The following is a 20,410-nucleotide window of genomic DNA, read 5'->3' as shown; positions in this document are numbered from 1 at the left end:
CAAAGTGTTGGGATTATAGGCATGAGCCACTGTGCCCGACCCCATGTTCCATTTCCTCTTAGGCACTGCAAGACACTTCAGGCTCATCTTGTTTTTGCCCTGCCCCAAACCCTAGACTCAGACCTTTTTCCAAGCAGCGTGGTTCCTTTTGCTGGAGAATGGTATTGAAAAACAAGATCAATTCTGGGTGTTGGGTATGCTTGTTGCTACTAGGATGTCATTGCTTCTGCCCCTCTCAGAATTGACCGATCGATCTGTTGATCTATCGGTCTGTCTATCCATGTATCTGTCTGCATCTCTGTCATTGATCCATCTATTGAGCAATCTGTATCTATCTAATCTATCTTCCTTTAGAAAATTATTGTGGGAAATTTCTGGCAAACACAATAGTAATTCTCAGTATCTGTTATGAAGCTTGAATAATTATCAATTAGTGGCAATCTTGGTTTTACTTACATAACCCCTCCCCAGTGCCTTCTCTCTTTTTTTTTTAAATTTTTTATTCTTTTTGAGACGGAGTCTGGCTCTGTTGTCCAGACTGGAGTGCAATGGCGCAATCTCGGCTCACTGCAAGCTCTGCCTCCTGGGTTCACACCATTCTCCTGCCTCAGCCTCCCGGGTATCTGGGACTACAGGCACTTGCCACCACACCCGGCTAATTTTTTGTATTTTTAGTAGAGACGGGGTTTCACCGTGTTAAATATAGGATGGTCCCGATCTTCTGACCTCATGATCCGCCTGCCTCGGCCTCCCAAAGTGCTGGGATTACAGGCGTGAACCACCGCGCCTGGCCGTCTCCTCATTATTTAAAGAAAATTCTACGGACTATTATTTTACCTGCAAATATTTCCATCTTTATCTCTAAAAAATGACTCCTTTAAATACATATTTTAAATTGAAGTATAGTAGATACAGTAGAAGGTATGGAAGTGTAGAGTTTGATGAATTTTTGTAAATGTATTCATTTCTGTAATCACGCAGATTGAAATATAGAACATTTTTAGCTCATTAGAAAACTCCCTAATTCCCACTGACAATTTTTGTAGGGACCTTTAAAAAACAAGCATAACCACAATACCATTATAGTACCTAAAACAATTTTAACAGTAATTCCCTAAAATCAAATACCTAGTTGTTTGCATAGGCTCCCCTTTCATCCCCATCTTCCCGCTTGCCCCAGCAGTGTACTGGTTGAAGAAGTTGCCTTGTCTGTAGTTTATCACAGGGTTTTGCTGAGAGTATCCCCATGGTGTGATTTAACATGTCTCTCATAGTGACTTTCTTGGGGAAACTTGGCTGTTTCTTTCTTTCTTTCTTTTTTTTTTTTTTTGAGACGGAGTCTCGCTCTGTTGCCCAGGCTGGAGTGCAGTGGCCGGATCTCAGCTCACTGCAAGCTCCGCCTCCCGGGTTTACGCCATTCTCCTGCCTCAGCCTCCCGAGTAGCTGGGACTACAAGCGCCCGCCACCTCGCCCGGCTAGTTTTTTATATTTTTTTAGTAGAGACGGGGTTTCACCGTGTTAGCCAGGATGGTCTCGATCTCCTGACCTTGTGATCCGCCCGTCTCGGCCTCCCAAAGTGCTGGGATTACAGGCTTGAGCCACCGCGCCCGGCCGGCTGTTTCTTTCTAGCTAGGTAACCCTAACACAGTAATGGGCAATGATCTTGCCTTTGGAGAAACTTCATCAGTAAGATAATTTCACCAGGGATAGATATATTGTCCCTAATAACTGATGGTATCTGATTAAAGTTTTGCTGCCTTGCTCTACTAACTAGTTCCAGAAGATGCCTTTAGAAATCTTGTATCCTTTCCAGTATCCAGTTAAAACCGAATAACCTTGCATGTGGGGGAGAATTTTTTTGTTCTTGGTTTTGTTTTCTTCCATTCTAAAAGGTAGACCAGGATAGAACAATTAACCTTTTTGGTGTTTTGTAGCTCTGTCAAAATATCTGTACAGGGTTAGCTATAGTTAAAAGTTCTGACTGAAGGATTGCAGTACAGAAAGAAGGAATAAGCTATGAAAATAATTGGTCTTGGTTGTTTTGGTTTGCTAAATTCTCTCTCTTTTTTTCTTTTTATATTATAGATCAGCTTGAACGGGTCTTTTTACGACTTGGCCATGCTGAAACAGATGAACAATTACAGAATATTATATCTAAATTCCTTCCTCCTGTTTTGCTCAAACTGTCTAGCACCCAAGAAGGAGTACGTAAAAAGGTAAGCATGTTGGGACAGCTGGGGGAATCAAATGATGAATAAATGAATACACATTATCAAGTGAGTTCTCTGTTCCCATTATTGAATTCTAGGTTTGTGATCTTAATTATGGCCTTTCAAAATGGAGAGTAAGTATAGAACCAGCTTTTATGATTTAAAAGTAGCTTTTGTATCCTTAGCACAGCTGCCTTTAGCACCAACTGTCTACTTGGCATCAGTGCCAAATAGTATAATTGAGATAATTATCCTGGAATGGATGGAGACATGATCTGAAATCCATGCCCTTGATTCCAATATGAAAGTCATGTGGTAATGGGGCAAAAATATTCTTTAGTTAATTGTTGACAAAGACTATAATTTTAACTAAAAGTAAGCAAAATAAAAAAAATTTAAGTGAAGTATTGTATAGCTCCTGTTTTAGGATTCTGCAAAGTACTCTTACAAAAAGTTGGTTAACTGTCACATCAGTATTTTCATTTTCATTTTCTTTCTTTTTTTTTGAGATAGGGTCTCACTCTGTCACCCAGGCTGGAGTGCAGTGGCACAATCACAGCTCACAACAGCCTCCATCCTCTGGGCTCAGGCCATCCTACCTCAGCCTCCCAAGTAGCTGGGACTACAGGTGCAGACCACCATGACTGGCTGATGTTTAAATTTTTTGTAGAGACAGGGTTTCACTTTGTTGCCCAGGCTGGTCTCAAACTCCTGAGCTCAAGCAATCCACCTGCCTTGGCCTCCCAAAGTGCTGGGATTACAGACATGAGCCACTGTGTCTGGCCAGTATTTTCATTTTTTAACGGAACTGTTCTACATGGAACATTTTCCCCTTGATTTGTAAAATTGTTCATTAGTCTTCCAGTATATTTATAATAGGTCATCCAGTCTTTGAGCTATAGTCAGGTTTTATTCCTTGGGCCACTCTATTTGGCAGTGACTTCCTGGAGGTCTGCCCTGAGAGGGATTCCAAAGTCTGATTTGGGTTCAGTGCAGAAAGAGTATCTTTAAGAATGTCTTTTATGTTTATATTTCTTTACAGGAGGGAATGGCATTCTTGTCATGTATTTGGCATGTCTGCTGTTAATCCTTCTTTGCTGAGATAGACATGCATTTGATTATATCACTCTTCTATTTAAAACCCTTAGGTTTTAAATGGCCTTCTCTTACCCTTAGGATACCAAGGTCTAAAAGGCCCTTCAGGAGTTGATTTCTGTTTACTTACTTAGCTTTATCAGTTTCGTAATTTAGCACATATTTACTGAGTGCCTTCTATATGCCAGATCTTGGGGATATGGTGATGAATGATGACAACACCTAGTTGGGGAAATCAGTATAAAAGAGTCAGGCAAATAGTACATAATTATAATTTGTGATACTTGCCAAGATGGAAAAGGAAAGGATTTTATGAAAGAATATATTTGGGACATAATTTAGACTAAGTGGGGGGTGTAAGGGGAGGCCTCTGGTTGTGTGCAGGAAGTAGCCAGGCTAAGAGATGGGGGAGACCATTAAAGATAGGCCCTGTGCAGGTGTTCGGAACAACACACAGAGTGTGATGCCTTCAGGAAATTGGAGAAGGCCACAGTGATGTCTCCAGTGCATGAGAGGAAGCCTGATAGGAGGAAAGAGGTATTCCAGGGGCACTAATTTGAAAGGGTATTGATGGTAGTGCCACCATAACTCTAGCTGTTGGCTGGAGAAAGACTTGGAGTAGAGGCCAAGAGTGGAGACCTGAAGAGCAAACAGGGAAATTTTGCATTAGTCCAGGCTTAGTATTGTCAGTAGTTTTCAACTCATTTACTTATCTTAGATTTTTTTTTTTGTTTCTTTGTATTTTATTTTTTTATAGAAAGTCATTCATCTCTGTCCATCTACTTTAAATGTTCAGTTGTGTATCATTCACTTCTATCATACTATTATTATTTTTTTAAAAAATAAATTTTATTATGTATATTTGAGGTTTACAATGTGATGTTATGGAATACATATAGATTTTAAATGTTTACTGAAGCAGTTGAGCATATCTTTCTCACATAATTTTATACTATTACTCTTAATATTCTATTATCATTATTTCAAATGGGAAATTCTATTCTTGTTTCTGATTTTATTACTACCAAAGTTTTAACCTTTTAATGGGCCATTTTGAAAGGAAACCCAGCTTTTAGATTAATGTTCCCTTTTTAACTGTATTTTTTCTATTTTTATTCAAATTATTTCCTTTTTTGGATATGTTTTTCTTGTGTAAAGTTTTAATTTATATAATAATCTGTCAATGGTTCTTACGTGTCAAGAAAAGTGCTAAGGACTTACATCCTCATGAAGTTATGTGAGGTAGGCATTATCCCCATTTTATAGATGAAGCTGAGGCTTGGAATGATTAATACACTTGTTTAAGGTCAGATAACAAATGGTCGGGCCAGGATTTGAACCCAGGGCTTTTGAACTTCACAATGTAAGCTTGGCCATCAAGTTAAATGCTTTATTGTTTAATTATAATATGTTTAAAAAAAAGAACCAAAAATGCCCTCAGCTTATGAATTTCTCCTTGATGACTATTTTAGTTATATGTAATAGTTATATTGATGTGCAGTTTGGTCATTTTATCTTTGTCTTATTTATAAGAGTGTTGTTTTTAGTTTCAAAATATTTGATATAAAATTTGCCACTTTGGGAGGCCAAGACGGGCGGATCATGAGGTCAGGAGATCGAGACCATTCTGGCTAACATGGTGAAACCCCGTCTCTACTAAAAAAAAAAAAATACAAAAAATTAGCTGGGCATGGTGGCGGGCGCCTGTAGTCCCAGCTACTTGGGAGGCTGAGGCAACAGAATGGCGTGACCCGAGAGGCGGAGCTTGCAGTAAGCCCAGAACTGGCTACTGCTATCCAGCCTGGCCCACACAGCGAGACTCCGTCTCAAAAAAAAAAAAAAAAAAAAAAAAAAAAAAAAAAAAATTGCCTGGTTTTATTGCATTCTGGTCAGAGATCATAGTGTGCAAATGTTACAGTCCTTCAAAGTGTATTCTAATGTTTGTAAGAAAAGCCTTTCAGAAGATAAAAGGGATACTTCCTGTTTGTGGAATATGGAACTCAGCATGAGTTATGGCCATTCATTAGTAACATTGTGCATTTATGTCTTGAACCTGTCTTCCAGTCCTATTATAAGTTGGTAGTACTGAAGTATAATGTCATACTGCTGTTACAGTTTTTCTGATTTTTCTTACAGTTTTGATAATCTTGGCTTGCTGCATTTTGATGTACAAGTTTAACACCTTGTCTTTATTAATAATTATAGTATTTTATGTATATTTTTTATCTTTTGAATTCCATTTAAGGTTTTTTCTCCAAAACCTGTTTTATCCAAAATTAGTGTTGTTAGCCATCGCTTTCCTTCTGTCTGCTAAATATTTGCCCCAGCCTGCAATTTTAAACTTATTTACTTTGGCTGTATCTCTTAGTACAATGGAAATGTCACATATTTTTGAGGTTTGAATTGAGGGCATTTACATCAGTTATTGTGATTATTAACCTATCTTTAAATTTTTAAGAAAAAATTTTATTGATAATTATACATATTTATGGAGTACATGTGATATTTTGATACATGCATGTAATATGTAATCAAATAATTTAGTATTTAGGATACTCATCACCTTATTTATTGTTCCTTTGGGTTGGAAACATTTTAGATCTTCTAGCTATTTTGAAATATACATGATTATTAACCTGTTTTATTACTTGGTCTATTTGTCCTTTCCCTCTCTCCCTTTCTTTCGTTCTCTTCCCTTCTCTCACTTTCTCGTTATCAAACTGTCAACACTGGTGTCTTCAAGGGGCTGTGAAAGGACAAGGGAAAAGGGATGCTTAAGATTTTCCACTTGATTTATTATAATAAATGTATCTTTTTATTATAACTTTAAAAGCAATAAAACAGAATAAAGTAATAAGGATAAATGTAATCATTTCGAACTTAATATATTTAATTTATACTAATAAAATAGCATTTTTGTCCTTGTCAAATTGGTTAAGTTGGAAAACTTTTGAAATAGGGGAAATGGAATCAAACAGCTAAAATAGCCTGTTATATATTAAGCATTGTGCTAAACTCTCTGACTTGTCTTTTCATTAAATATTTACAGTAGCCTTTGAAATGTTATTTGAATTCCACAAGTGATTTTTAAATCTTTCTTGGTTTATAGAGGATTCCAGACAAGATATAACCATATTTAGGAAATTCGCCAATATTTAACTTGACAATAATGCTAGTAGGAAATTAAGTAATTAATCCATTTAAAATTCAAAATAGGCCAAGTGCAGTAGCTCATGCCTGTAATCCCAGCACTCTGGGAGGCTGAGGTTGGAAGATAGTTTTGAGACTAGCCTAGGAAACATAGCAAGATCTAATTTCTACCAAAGAAAGAAAAAAGCCATGCATGGTAGCATGTGCTTGTAGTCCCAGTTACTGCAGTGGCTGAGATAGGAAGATTCCTTGAGACTAGGAGTTCGAGGCTGCAGTTGGCTATGATAATGCCACTGAACTCCACTGTGAGTGACAGAGTGAGACCCTGTCTTGGAAAAAAAAAAATCAAAATAAATGTATTATTTAAAAAAAGCATGTAATTGTGGGCAAGATTCTCTATCTCCATTGATAATAATTTTCTATAGAGTCCCTCTAGGAATCAGCCTAGATTAGAATGTCAGAAAAGGGCTCTTTCCTTTAGACTACTTCCTCCTGATTGTTTCCCCTTGTCCCCTAGCAGTATCACAGATCCAGGACAGATAGGAAGTTTGGATGAAGTATGGATGACAATGCAAGTTTCTAGCTTGGAAGGTATCATGTCTCACTGACAAACACTGTCACTGATATGAGTTCAAATATCAGTGTTTGAAAAGGTTAAAAAAAATGGGCTCTGGAGTCATATTTTGACTTTGCTATTTGCAGGCCCACTATCCTTGGACAAGTTACTTTACTTGAGGCTTCTGCTTCCTCATCTGTGAAATGGGAATGACACCACCTCACTGGTTGTCATGAGAATCGTATTAGATAAGGAATGCCTGGGGGAAGAGTGCATAGAAACTGTGTGACAAATGATAGCTATTTTAGTATTACTATTTTATCATTCATTCAACATTGATTACAGAGTTGTTTTTATTCTTAAACACAATTCACCTATTTCATTATTGCTCTAGATCTCTTGGAATTTTTTGCTGTCACTATCAAACATCTCTACATCTTTCCTTGTGCATGCTTTGAGGCTAGAGCACAAATTTCAGAAATGAGGGAGAATAGCGTAAACCTGGCCCTGCAGAATAATTATCTTAAACTCTTGAGGCTTTCTTAGGCAAGACCTTCTACAAATCTTACTTCTCAATGCTCGATTTCTTTTCTGTTGGCAGATAATCTTTTTATTGTAGTATAATTGAGGATTTGACATGAGCCTCTGCACATCCCTTTCTATCCATGCAAACTGTTGACTTGTCAATTTCTGTTTTGCTCTCTTTTCCCACTTAAAGGAGAGGAAGCTTGTTATTTCTTACAAATTATTTGATAATATCAGATGATATTCAGAATACAATAAAAATGCCTCACACTATTCACAATAGCAAAGACTTGAAACCAACCCGAATGTCCATCAGTGATAAACTGCATTAAGAAAATGTGGCACATATACACCATGGAATACTATGCAGCCATAAAAAAGGATGAGTTCCTGTCCTTTGCAGGGACATGGATGAGTCTGGAAACCATCATTCTAAGCAAACTATCACAAGGATAGAAAACCAAACATCACATCTTCTCACTCATAGGTAGGAGCTGAACAACAAGAACGCGTGGACACAGGGCAGGGAACATCACACACTGGGGCCTGTCGGGGGGTGGGGACCTGGGGGAGGGATACCATTAGGAGAAATACCTAATGTAAATCATGAGTTGTTGGGTGCAGCAAACCAACAGGGCACATGTATACTTATGTAACAAATCTGCACATTGTACACATGTACCGTAGAACTTAAAGTATAATAAAACAAAAGCAACTCCCAGACAAAATAAAATACCTCAGCATTTTGCCAGAATCCTTTCTGCTTTAATGAACTCTTAACCATTCTGGGCTTCAGTCAGATGCAGTGTGCCCCAAACCTTCTTATAACTGATACTCTGCTTGGCACTCATTAATTATTCAGAACTCAGTGTTCCTGCCACTTCCTCCTTGAAGTCCTTCTTAATAGAGCAGATACTTTTCTCTTCTGGAAACCCACTGTATCTTGTATGTCTCTCTTTTCATAGTATTCATGGTATGTTGCAGTAATCTGTTCTTCTTGGGGGACATGCTTCAGTCTAGGCCTAACTTGGATCTCAACTTTAACTAAAGGACATCGTAAAAATAAATTCACTTGGCCGGGCGTGGTGGCTCACGCCTGTAATCCCAGCACTTTGGGAGGCCTAAGTGGGTGGATTGCTGGAGATCAGGAGTTTGAGACCAGCCTGGACAACATGATGAAACTGCGTCTTTACTAGAATACAAAAATTAGTCAGGTGTGATGGCTGGTACCTGTAATCCCAGCTACTCGGGAGGCTGAGGCAGGGGAAATGCTTGAACTCAGAAGGCGGAGGTTGCAGTGAGCTGAGATCACACCAGTACATGCTAACCTGGGCAACAGAGCGAGATTCCTTGTCAAAATAAAAAGAAAAAAGCCAGGTGCAGTGGCTTATGCCTGTAATCCCAGCACTTTGGGAGGCAGAGGCGGGCAGATCATGAAGTCAGGAGTTCGAGACCAGCAGGCCAACATGGTGAAAAAATAGAAAAATTAACTGGGCATGCTGGCGCACGCCTATAATTCCAGCTATTCGGGAGGCTGAGGCAGAAGAATTGCTTGAATCGGGGAGGTGGAGGTTGCAGTGAGCCAAGATTGTGCCACTGCACTCCAGCCTGCACGGCAGAGCAAGACTCTGAAAAAAGAAAAAATGAAATTCACTAGTGCATAGATTTTTGGGAGACAGTATTTTTGAACAAGACTCATGTAGTGTATACTCTCTTTCTGGGATGTAAAATTTACACCCTTTAAAAGAACAAAGTAGCTACTATTCACTAATGTAGATAACATCTGAGAAATGAATTTTAAGATGAGAGGTTTTTAAGATATGCTCAATAACTTCAGTTCCCATCTCTCTATTTTAGGTAATGGAACTGCTGGTGCATCTGAATAAACGTATAAAAAGCCGCCCCAAAATACAACTTCCAGTAGAGACACTGTTGGTTCAGTACCAGGACCCTGCTGCAGTTTCCTTTGTCACAGTGAGTGTTGTATTGGAATATTTTCTGACTCATAGCAAATTTTCTTCCCTAATATTTATCAGATATCATCAACATATTGGCAAGCTTAAAATTTCACCTTAGACCACTTCTAAATGAAACATGAGATTTTTTTTTTTAAATGACACACTGTTTTTCCACTGAGTACCAATCCAGAGGAAATGCTACTTTACAGTAGCAGAGTAATGAGTGGCTGTTTACATTGGGCAAAGGAATGTCGGTGAAATGACTTGTCAGGTATGTTGTTATATAAAATAATGATTTGATTTTTGGTAAGAGACTATATGAGATGGGTCTGAATAGAGGGAAATGTTATACGACTTGGGCACGAATAAAGCATAATGGAGGAAAAAAATGAGTAAAATGGCAAATACATGAAAGAGAATTTTAAAAAATCTTTTGTGTTTTTGATGTGTATATTCAGAAAGATAACTTTTTTATAAAGTGGGGTAAATCTGACTCTGGTCAGAAACATTCCTTTTAAAGTGTTGTCTTCATAAAAATTAAATGTAAAAAATGTTGGTGCTGTGTGATGGCAGGTGATGTTTTTTTCGTGGTCCTTGTAGTTCCTAGCATTGAGGCAGAATCGATTGAATCTTATCTAACATCTGGAGTCGCAAACATTTTGGAGCCTGTTATTGGTCCAGACGTCATTTTGTCTGTGCCTGTTCTGGATATTTGGCTCAATTACACATTTCCTTTCTTTAAGCAAATAGGAACACTGTGTGCCAATAAAAATGCCAAATATAATTTATTTAAAGAAGTAATCTTATGAAGCCCATTTACTTTAGTAAATAATTCTTCAGAGGCCAGGCACGTTGGCTCATGCCTATAATCCCAGCACTTTAGGAGGTTTAGGCGGGCTGATCATGAGGTCAGGAGTTCAAGACCGGCCTGGCCAACATAGTGAAACCCCGTCTCTACTAAAAATACAAAAATTAGCCGGGCGTGGCGGCGTATGCTTGTAGTCCCAGCCACTTGGGAGGCTGAGGCAGGGGAATCACTTGAACCTCAGAGGTGGAGGTTGCAGTGAGCCAGGATTGCACCATTGCACTCCAGCCTGGGTGACAGAGTGAGACTCCATCTTGGGGGGGGAAAAATAAAAAAGCTTCAGAAAAGCAATTCTTAATCTTATCTGTAAATCCAGATATCTATTTATGGGTTTGCTTAAAATGCAGTATTCACACAGATTATAGTGATACCGGTTGAGTATCCCTTATCTGAAATGCTTGGGACCAAAAGTGTTTTGGATTTTGGAATAATTGCATTATACTTACCTGATTTAGCATCCCAAATCCAAAATATGAAATGCCGCAAGGAGCATTTCCTTTCTGTGTCTTGTTAGCACTCATAAAGTTTCAGATTTTGTAGCATTTTGAATTTCAGATTTTCAAATTTGGGATGCTCAGCCTTGCACAGACACACAGCACTCAGTTTCCTTTGGTTCATCATGCATTGGTGAGTTACTGGAGTGAGGAACCACAGAGTGCTGCGGTATACTAAGTTTGTTTCAGTCCTTTGACCAGTGAGAAATGACAGCCTAGGATTTGTCAACACCTCATCTCCTCCTAGCTTGTAAGGATTAATGCAACAGGCTGGGAGATCTGATGCTAATATGTAGTGTGTAGGTGTAAATAGGTTGAATGATTATTTTTTTCTTCTCCACGATAAACTGCATATATGAATGCTTTAGATTAGTCCATGCTACCTAACATTTGGCCTACTTTAAAGCAAGCATTTTGAATAAGTTGGACTGGAATTCTTCCTCTGAGATACAGTAGTTGGTAAAGGTGCAGTAAACGTGTGGAGGGAGGATGAGTCACGTTTACAATGTCTTTGTTGTAACCATAACTCTCTAAGTTATCAATCATATATTTTCATTGAAATCATAGAGTATTTCCTTCACACTCACTTGCTTTTCTCTTATTGCATTAGAATTTTACTATAATTTACGTTAAAATGGGCTATCCTCGCCTACCAGTGGAAAAACAATGTGAACTGGCCCCTACGCTTCTTACTGCCATGGAAGGGAAGCCTCAGCCACAGCAGGATAGGTACGGTTTCCTCAATTATCTAATTTCCCTCCTACAGGAGTCAACAACTGCCTTTCAAAAATTAGTTCACATATTTGGTTTTACTTGAGCAAGTGGGAGGTCTTGAGCTGTTTTAGCTGACAAATAATAGAATTTTCCGTGGTACCTCAAAGTTACTGTTTCGTTAATACTATCATAAAATTTCTTGATGTGAACATTGAGAAATGTGCAGAACTAACAACATTTATCTAAGTCTGTGCATTTTTTTGGCTAGTTACCTTGAAGCAGTTAATTTTATGTGATTGCAAAATTAGAATGAAAATCCTTTGCGTCAAAACATTTCTATATTGGAAGATGTAAAGTTTCACAGTGGTTTTCTTAAGGAACAGAGTACTCATTTGTATTGTTTTGGGAACTGGAGAGGTGGAAAGGGTTTTAGATAACATCATTTGCTTCTAGGCTTAGGCAAAAGTTCTTTGTTGTAGCCCTGTCATAGTGAGAATCATGATGAAGAGTGCAGAAGTATAGAGGAAAGATGGAGTGAAATCATATTTTCAGTTCACCTTTTAGAGCATATTCATTTTTAAAGAAATGCTGTAATACAGAAGAAGTTTACAAGTAAAATTAATAGACATTATAAGCACTGTGAAATTGTTCTCGGATGTTTTAAGAGTATCAAAAGGTGTTAGTGAAAGGAATTACTGAGGCCTGTTACTTAAATTCATCAGTGGAAATTTTAATATTGTATTCAAAATATTAATACGATTGATTTTTAATTTTTAGAATAACTTTAGTTGTGGAAAATATCTATATATATATATTTTGAGATGAAGTCTCACTGTGTCGCCCAGGCTGGAGTGCAGTGATGCAATCTTGGCTCACTGCAACCTCTGCCTCCGGAGTTGAAGTGATTCTCCTGCCTCAATCTCCTGAGTAACTGGGATTAGAGCTGCCTGCCACCATGGCCAGCAAACTTCGTATTTTTAGAAGAGATGGGGTTTTACCATGTTGGCCAGGCTGGTCACGAACTCCTGACCTCAGATGATCTGCCCACCTTGGCCTCCCAGAGTGCTGAGTTTACAGGCATGAGCCACTGTGCCTGACTGAAAATAATTCTTTTTATTTATTTATTTATTTATTGAGATGGAGTCTTGCGCTGTCGCCCAGGCAGTGGCGTGATCTTGGCTCACTGCAAGCTCCGCCTCCTGGGTTCACGCCGTTCTCCTGCCCCAGCCTCCAGAGTAGCTGGGACTACAGGTGCCCACCACTGGGCCCGGCTGATTTTTTGTATTTTTAGTAGAGACAGGGTTTCACCGTGGTCTCTATCTCCTGACCTTGTGATCTGCCCGCCTCGGCCTCCCAAAGTGCTGGGATTACAGGCAAGAGTCACGCGCCTGGCCTGGAAAATAATTCTTTTTGAAAAGACAAGTTGTAAGTTGAACTTTACTTAAGATTTCATATAAAATCTCTTGTGGAAACTTCAGGTATTAACATTGAGCCCATTTTATGTATTTTTTTCGGATCATTTTAGTGATGAGCCAGATTGGCTAAATGCTAATCATCACTCAGTATACTGAACTTTCAATAAAAAAGAATTCTAGGCCAGTCCCTACATCAGGACTTTGTAAATTAGTGGTGTTGAAAAGGAATGTCTCTTGCTTAAAACTGCCAGTTTTGTTATGTGATTTTGTCTGTGTTTTGCATGTATAAAAATCTCATTTTTTAAGTGGTTGCAATAAATGTAATTGTTTTTTCAGCTTAATGCATCTTTTAATACCAACCCTTTTTCATATGAAATACCCTGTTGAATCATCAAAATCAGCTTCTCCGTTTAATCTTGCTGAGAAACCAAAGACTGTGCAGCTGCTTTTGGACTTCATGCTAGATGTCCTTCTGATGCCTTATGGGTGAGTTAAAAAATAAAAACAAAGCAATCTTGTTCTTGACTGCTTTTTCTATGTGGAGTTAAATACTATTTTAAATGATTCAACTCTCACTAGTGAATGAATGCATCTCAACATCCATTTATGTTTACAGAGGTTTTTTTCTTCTAAACCTCTTCTAAACTTTAGCTCCACTGCTTATTGGCCTTGCAAATGCTGAGTTGCTGCTGTGATTTTTAGACTCTACCTGCCTAAGGTGAAATCAGTCTTTCCCCATAAAAATAGTTCCTCTTAGGCCAAGGTGGGAGGATCACTGGGGGCTAGGAGTTTCAGACCAGCCTGGGTAACAACAAGACTCTCTCAAAAAAAAAAAAAGTTTCTCTTTTAAATTTACTATCAGTGCTATGATGGTTCTCTTTGCCACCTAGCCATACAATGATAAATTGTCTCCAGCTTTTCTCTTCTTTGTTGCTGCAGTATCAGTTGCATACTGCCTCCTTCCTTCTCCTTGCTGTGTCTGGAACCCTTCCCACTGCTATTGTCTAGTTTTACCTCTTTTCAACTCTTGTCATAATTTCTTTCCCAGCGGCTCCACTTCTTCAAATCTCACTATACCCCCTCTCTGTGCTTTACCGGATTTTCAAAACACAGATCTCATCAGGCAACACCTTAAAATCCTTGGTTTCTCATATCCTGTCATTAATACACTCATGCATTTCATGCACTCTTATGTGTCCTTGCTGTTTATTTTTAAGGGAATGCCTTTCTGTCCGCCTAGAATGCTTCTTCAAAAAAAGAAAGAAAACAACAGAAAGACACTTTGAAAAACAGCATCCTGGCCAGGTGCAGTGGCTCACACCTGTAATCTCAGCACTTTGGGAGGCCGAGGCAGAACAGATCCCTTGAGCCCAGAAGTTTGAGACCAGCCTAGGCAAAGTGGCAAAACCCTATTTCTACAAAAAAATACAAAAATTAGCCAGGCCCCATGGCATGCACCTATAGTCCCAGTTACTTGGGAGGCTGAGGCTGGAGTTTTAATTGAGCCTGGGAGGTTGAGGCTGTAGTGAGCTATGATCATGCCACTGCACTCCAACCTGGTGACAGAACAATACCCTGTCTCAAAAACAAAAAAAAGAAAAAAAAAAAATCCTAAACTGGCCTGAATGTCAACTCCTTTTGTCTCTGACAAATTTCTTCTCCTAGGCAGATATAATTGCACTATTTTGTGTGTCATAAAAACACGAAATACCTGCCTATATGGCCACTGTTTGTTTTTGCCACATTGTAGACCTTTCCATCTCCCCTAGTAGATGGTGAGCCCCTTGTAGTCATGTAGCTTTGGTCTCTGGCATAGAGCCCGGATTGTGATCTACTTCTAGTCTACTTACTTTGTCCCTCTGCCAGATAAATTTTTCCAAAATGCTGGTTTCATCTTGTTTCTTTCCTGATCACAAAATTACGTGTACATGATGAGCTAAGCATGTGGAGCTCCATATCATTTGTTTCTCAATCCAGAAACGAGAGTTCATGCAGTGTGATGAACAAATTTGTCTCCTCCTGCCCCTCTTGTTTGGAAGCCCAATTTTCTGGGCCTTCAGTCACTCCATGTTCACTCTTGCCACCTGTTACATCATTTCTTATTTCTCAGCAGTTTCTTTGCATCTGATAAAATGGCAGATGCTATTACATGTGTTAGGTTGTTACTGTCTCAGCTTACTCCAGATGGCAGAGACTCGATCTTACATCTTATATTCCTCTGTCTTGTGTTTAGGATGATGTTTGTTTGTTTGTGTGTTTGTTTGAGACAGGGTCTCACTCTGTCACCCAGGCTGGTGTGCAGTGGTAACTCAATGCAGCCTTGACCTCCTGGGTTCAAGCAATCCTCTTACCTCAGCCTTCTGGGTAGCTGGGACTACAGGCGCGTGCCACCATGCCCAGCTAATTTTTTTGTATTTTTTGTAGAGATAGGGGGTCACCATGTTGCCCAGGCTGGTCTCAAACTCCTGGGCTCAAGCAATCCTCCCACCTTGGCCTCCCGAATTATAGGCCTGGACCTATATTGGGCCAGGGGATTATAGGCCTGAGCCACCACACCCAGCCTTAGGATGTTTTATGCAGTATTAAAATGTATTAACTTATTGATTGATTTACTTAATGCCACAAGTCTTGCTATAACTTAGAAATAAAAAAACTTCTTTTTATATTTGTTAAATCAGGAGGCAGCCAGAATGACAGGTGATGATGGCTTTGGTAGCTAAACCTTGAAATTCAGATTTACCTTAGGAACATGATGTAACCAAGCCAGTGATTCCTCACATTTTTCTTATTAATGAGAACTTGGGTCATTTATATAATAACATTGAAGCGGTTCCTTAGGAGATTTTAAAAAAATAGATAAATTTAGGAATTGAATGAATATGACATGTAAGTAATGTGGAATAATTTACTGTCCTATCAGGTTCTAAGTGTTTTCTTGAACTTTTATTATAGTGGATATTTTATTATTATATCCAATATGATAATGAAATTTAATAGCATAGATCTTTAGTTTTAAGAGATTTGAATTAATATTTATATCAAAAAGTTCATTTTGTAGATGAGTAGTATCAGTTTAATTGGATCAAAATGAATTTCTTGGAGATCTTATTTCTCTACCATAGAAGCTTAAATTAAATAGGGATGATAAATTAACCAGGTGGTGCAAAGGGCTTTGAACATGTAATGGGAAAAGTCAGTTCTTGTGTAACTTTTCTTCTTTGGGCCCATTTGAGTTTTTTCATTTTGGGGACTTTATGTCTTATGTGGTACGCCATTTGGAGGTTTCAGTGGGTTTTCTAATGTGTAGGGATAAAGATCTCAGTTCAGGGAGGATTGAAGGTGAATTACAGCTTCATAGAAATGAGAATGACTGTAAAAATACTCTGCTTTGGGTATAGTACAATAGCTTCTCCCAGTCCCCTTTGTCAACAAACTTTTCTCCATAGTTGGCAGCTCAAAACTCAGAATGTGGTGATTCTGGAGTAGCTATTGGAGCAATCATTTATAGATGGAGAGTGATCAAAATATTTGTATTCATGGTTGGTAACAGTTGTAGTTCATTTGTAACCAAGTTAAATGACATGCTCTTCTGGTTAGTTGGCTGAAGATATACCTTTTCTAGATACCTTAAAATAGTTTTATGATGAAATTTTAATTTCAAGTGTTCATTCTTCTAGTAAAATACAGTAGGAGGACAGTATATGATTGAATGTTTTGTATACATATATAGATGTAAATGCTTGTGTTTTTATAGAGGGTTAAAGTGTTATTTCCTTTCCAGTTATGTGTTAAATGAATCCCAGAGTCGCCAAAATTCATCTTCAGCACAGGGTTCTTCTTCAAACAGTGGAGGAGGTTCTGGAATTCCACAGCCTCCTCCGGGAATGAGCTTTTATGCAGCTAAACGAGTTATTGGTGATAACCCATGGACACCTGAACAGTTGGAACAGGTATCACACACTGTTTCCTCATAATGGTACTTGATTGTGGACATTTGCTCCTATGAAGTTCATGAACCATATAAAACATAGTTCTAGTATATTCAGGCTCTCCAATGAAATATGTTTGAAAGGAGCAGTTGATGTAATGTGTTCTCTTCACACTAGTTATTTATTAAGCCCTAGGGGCAGGGAGGAGTGGGACATGCTGTTTAGTTTTTCTGATATTGCTTACATATTTCAAGTATAAAACACAACTCACTTATAAATTGAATATCTTTAACTTTTGTCATTTAAAAAATTTTTTTAACTTTTGCCATTTTAATTCTTAAATTATAGGGTAAATTATCATCCAGCTTTTATGGTGCAGTTAAAATACAATTTTTCTTACACTATTCAACTTTTAAGGGCTGTACATTTTATGTAAAGTGAGGAGCCCCAGCACTTCACAAGTGACAGTGTGGGGAAAAGCATGACTCCCTGTTATATTACTTCTTGGGAATTTAAAAATTGGCATTAAGAATTTTGTTCTGGATTTAAACAGGACACAGATGTTCTCTGAGCAGCTTTTAAAAATGACTGGTGCTCTACAGAGAAGGTGCCTCACTGTGTCTGTGTCATCAGGCACTTCAGGGAAGAACAGATGAGATCAGTATGTAATTATTTTGGAATTCAAGCAACATGGGTTAGTCTTCTGATCCTTCCTTTATTTCTCCATGGCAGTCTAAATGATTTGATCCTTTTTTTGGGGGGAATATAAGTGACCATTGATTAAGACAGTGTTCCCAGGAGAGGGAAAAAGAGGCAAGTGGGGCATTCTTGCCATTCACAAATTTATAGAATGTTTTATTCAGTAAGGGGTAGAATTGATTTGATCTCCTTCTTCATGCTTTATGGATTTTTTTTTTCCTCCTTAAACTATTATGTAAGTAAGAAAGGTAAAGAATTAACAGAAGCTACTCTTTATTGAGTGCAATCTATGTGACAGGCACTGTACTGGGTACTTTGAATACGATATCTCATTCAACTGTCACAGCAACCCAGTGAAGTATAGAAATTGTTAGTTCCATTTTCTGAAAGGCATGGAGGTTTTGAGATTTACCAGGGTCTCACTTTTAGTACCAGGCTTTGAATCTGGGATTATCTGAGGGTTAAAGCTACAAATGCTGGAGAAAAATTGTTATCGTTCAATTATAATCTTAAATTGGTCATTATTTGCCAATACGCGTCTGTATGTATTTTGTCAGTTTCATAATCTAGTGCTGAAACAGGTTAGTTTCAGGGGTGAAAGCTGTTTCCTCTAATTTTAAAATATCTCTGTTTTATACTTTTTCTTCCAAGTAAAACATGTTTTTGTTAATTATAAACCTAATGCAAATATTCAAGTAATTAAGAATAGTAGAGAAATTAAAAATTAAGGGGCTGGATGCATTGGCTCACGCCTGTAATCCCAGCCCTTCGGGAGGCTGAGGCGAGTGAATCACTTAAGGCCAGGAGTTCGAGACCAGCCTGAGCAACAGAGTGAGACCCTGTCTCTATTAAAAATACAAAAATTAGCTGGGCGTGGTGGTACCCGCCCATAACCCTAGCTATGTGGGAAGCTGAGGCATGAAAATCACTTGAACCCGGGAGGTGGGGGTTGCTGTGAGCTGAGATTGTGCCACTGCACTCCAGGCTGGGCGGTAGAGCAAGTCTCTGAGTAAAAATAAATAAATAAATAAATAAATAAATAAAAAAGGCCAGGTGCGGTGGCTCATGCCTGTGAACCCAGCACTTTGGGAGGCCATGTTGGGCAGATCGCTTGAGGTCAGGAGTTCGAGGCCAGCCTGGCCAATATGGCAAAACCCTATCTCTACTAAGAAAACAAAGCAAAAACAAAAGTTAGCCAGGCGTGGTGGTGTGTGCCTGTAGTCCCAGCTACTGGGGAGGTTGAGGCACGAGAATCGCTGGAACCCAGAGGCAGAGGTTGCAGTGAGCCAAGACTGCGCCACTGCACTCCAGCCTGGACGACACAGCAAGACTCTGTCTCAAAAAAAAAAAAAGTTACCTGAAATCCTGTCACACTAGTTTGTCATCTGTCTACAGTTTGCTCTGTGCATGTGTGTATGTGTTCACAGTTTTAAACAGTACATTTCTATTTGTCATGTAATACATTGTTTGTAGTTTGCTTTTTATATTGAACAGTATTTTGGATTTTTAAAAAAGTAATTCTTTTGAATGTTTGTATACAATTATATGTGATATTTTTTAACCAGTCTCCTATTGATGTCCATCTGTATCGTTTTCAGTTTTCTTTACATATTTTTTGTTTAGTTTATATCTTTGTGTACTTGACTTCCATAAGTTTCTTTTTTATGGCTGTACAAATGTTTGAATCTTTTCTGTTGTAACTGTTCTTAAAAGTAAGTTGTGTTGAGCGGGAGAGGGAAGGCAGGTCCTTTTTTGATCTGTTATACTTTTTTAAATTGCATTTTTTTCTCATTTAATAATTGTAAAACTTTATTAATCCTAGTATATGTGAAAACTGTTATGTGACTGATTTTTTAAGATGAAAATGAAATTTTATTTTTTCAGGTGTATTATCCTGAATACAGTCATTTGTAGTGAAATTCATAGCATCTTTACATTGCATGAAGTTCTAAGCAGAATCTCTCTTTAGTCTGTTTCATTTCAGCCAGTCAATTAAATTGAAAACTGTTTGATTAGAATTTCACTTGTATTGAGTAGCTAACATTTGAAATCATGTCCTTTATATGTTAGCAATAGAGTGAAGCTCCATGGAATGTGAGTTTAGTTCTTTTTGAACTGTCAGAAAAAATCCATGGAGCACTTTATTCCTGGTGTACCACCGTCTTATCTGGAGGCCCCAAATTTGGACTTCAAGACTTCATCACTCTAGAGAGGCTATGTAACCTCACTAGGGTGGCTGTGTATCATAATAATTTTGGAGTCAGAGAGACTTGGGTTTGAATCCTGCCTTCATTGTTTACCAGTGTCTTAATCAAAGCCTTGTCTCAGTATTTTTAGCTAAAAAATGGGTATAATGATGGATTTATTAGATTGTGAGGATTAAGTGAAATTATGAATATATGTGCTTTAGTATAGTCCCTGGCACATTGTAAGCCCAAGTAAGAGCTGCTACTGTTGTTACTGCTCATCTTTGGTTTGTGACCACACTGATATGTTAAGCAGTACTTTGAGTGGGTGTCCTTTGCTCCCCTGACCGTTCTTTCTCCTTGCCTTCATTTGTCTACAGTGCAAATTGGGAATCGTGAAATTCATAGAAGCTGAACAGGTGCCTGAACTCGAGGCTGTTCTCCATTTGGTAATTGCTTCTAGTGACACACGCCACAGTGTGGCAACGGCAGCAGACCTAGAGTTGAAAAGCAAACAGAGGTAATTACTTCTCTATAAGCTTTCAAGGTTGAAAGGGCTAGATTTCTCAAAGCTTACTTGCCACATGTATATATATATATATATATATATTTTT

At 38.3% G+C, this 20,410-nt stretch overlaps 1 protein-coding gene across 1 annotated transcript in view; it reads left to right on the top strand.

Moving 5' to 3' along the window:
- ECPAS (Ecm29 proteasome adaptor and scaffold) overlaps window positions 1-20,410 on the top strand; it is a 129,102-nt gene that overhangs the window by 33,606 nt on the left and 75,086 nt on the right. The window contains 6 exon segments of the mRNA XM_017854817.1: window positions 2,086-2,216; window positions 9,394-9,510; window positions 11,464-11,582; window positions 13,319-13,468; window positions 16,764-16,932; window positions 20,177-20,316. Coding sequence (XP_017710306.1) covers window positions 2,086-2,216; window positions 9,394-9,510; window positions 11,464-11,582; window positions 13,319-13,468; window positions 16,764-16,932; window positions 20,177-20,316 — 826 coding nt within the window.

This window comes from Rhinopithecus bieti, unplaced genomic scaffold (genome assembly GCF_001698545.2).
Source record: "Rhinopithecus bieti isolate Rb0 unplaced genomic scaffold, ASM169854v2 scaffold_40150, whole genome shotgun sequence".
NCBI lineage: Eukaryota > Metazoa > Chordata > Mammalia > Primates > Cercopithecidae > Rhinopithecus > Rhinopithecus bieti.
Note: the sequence above shows the minus strand (reverse complement) of the source record. Positions and strands in the feature narration are given on the sequence as shown.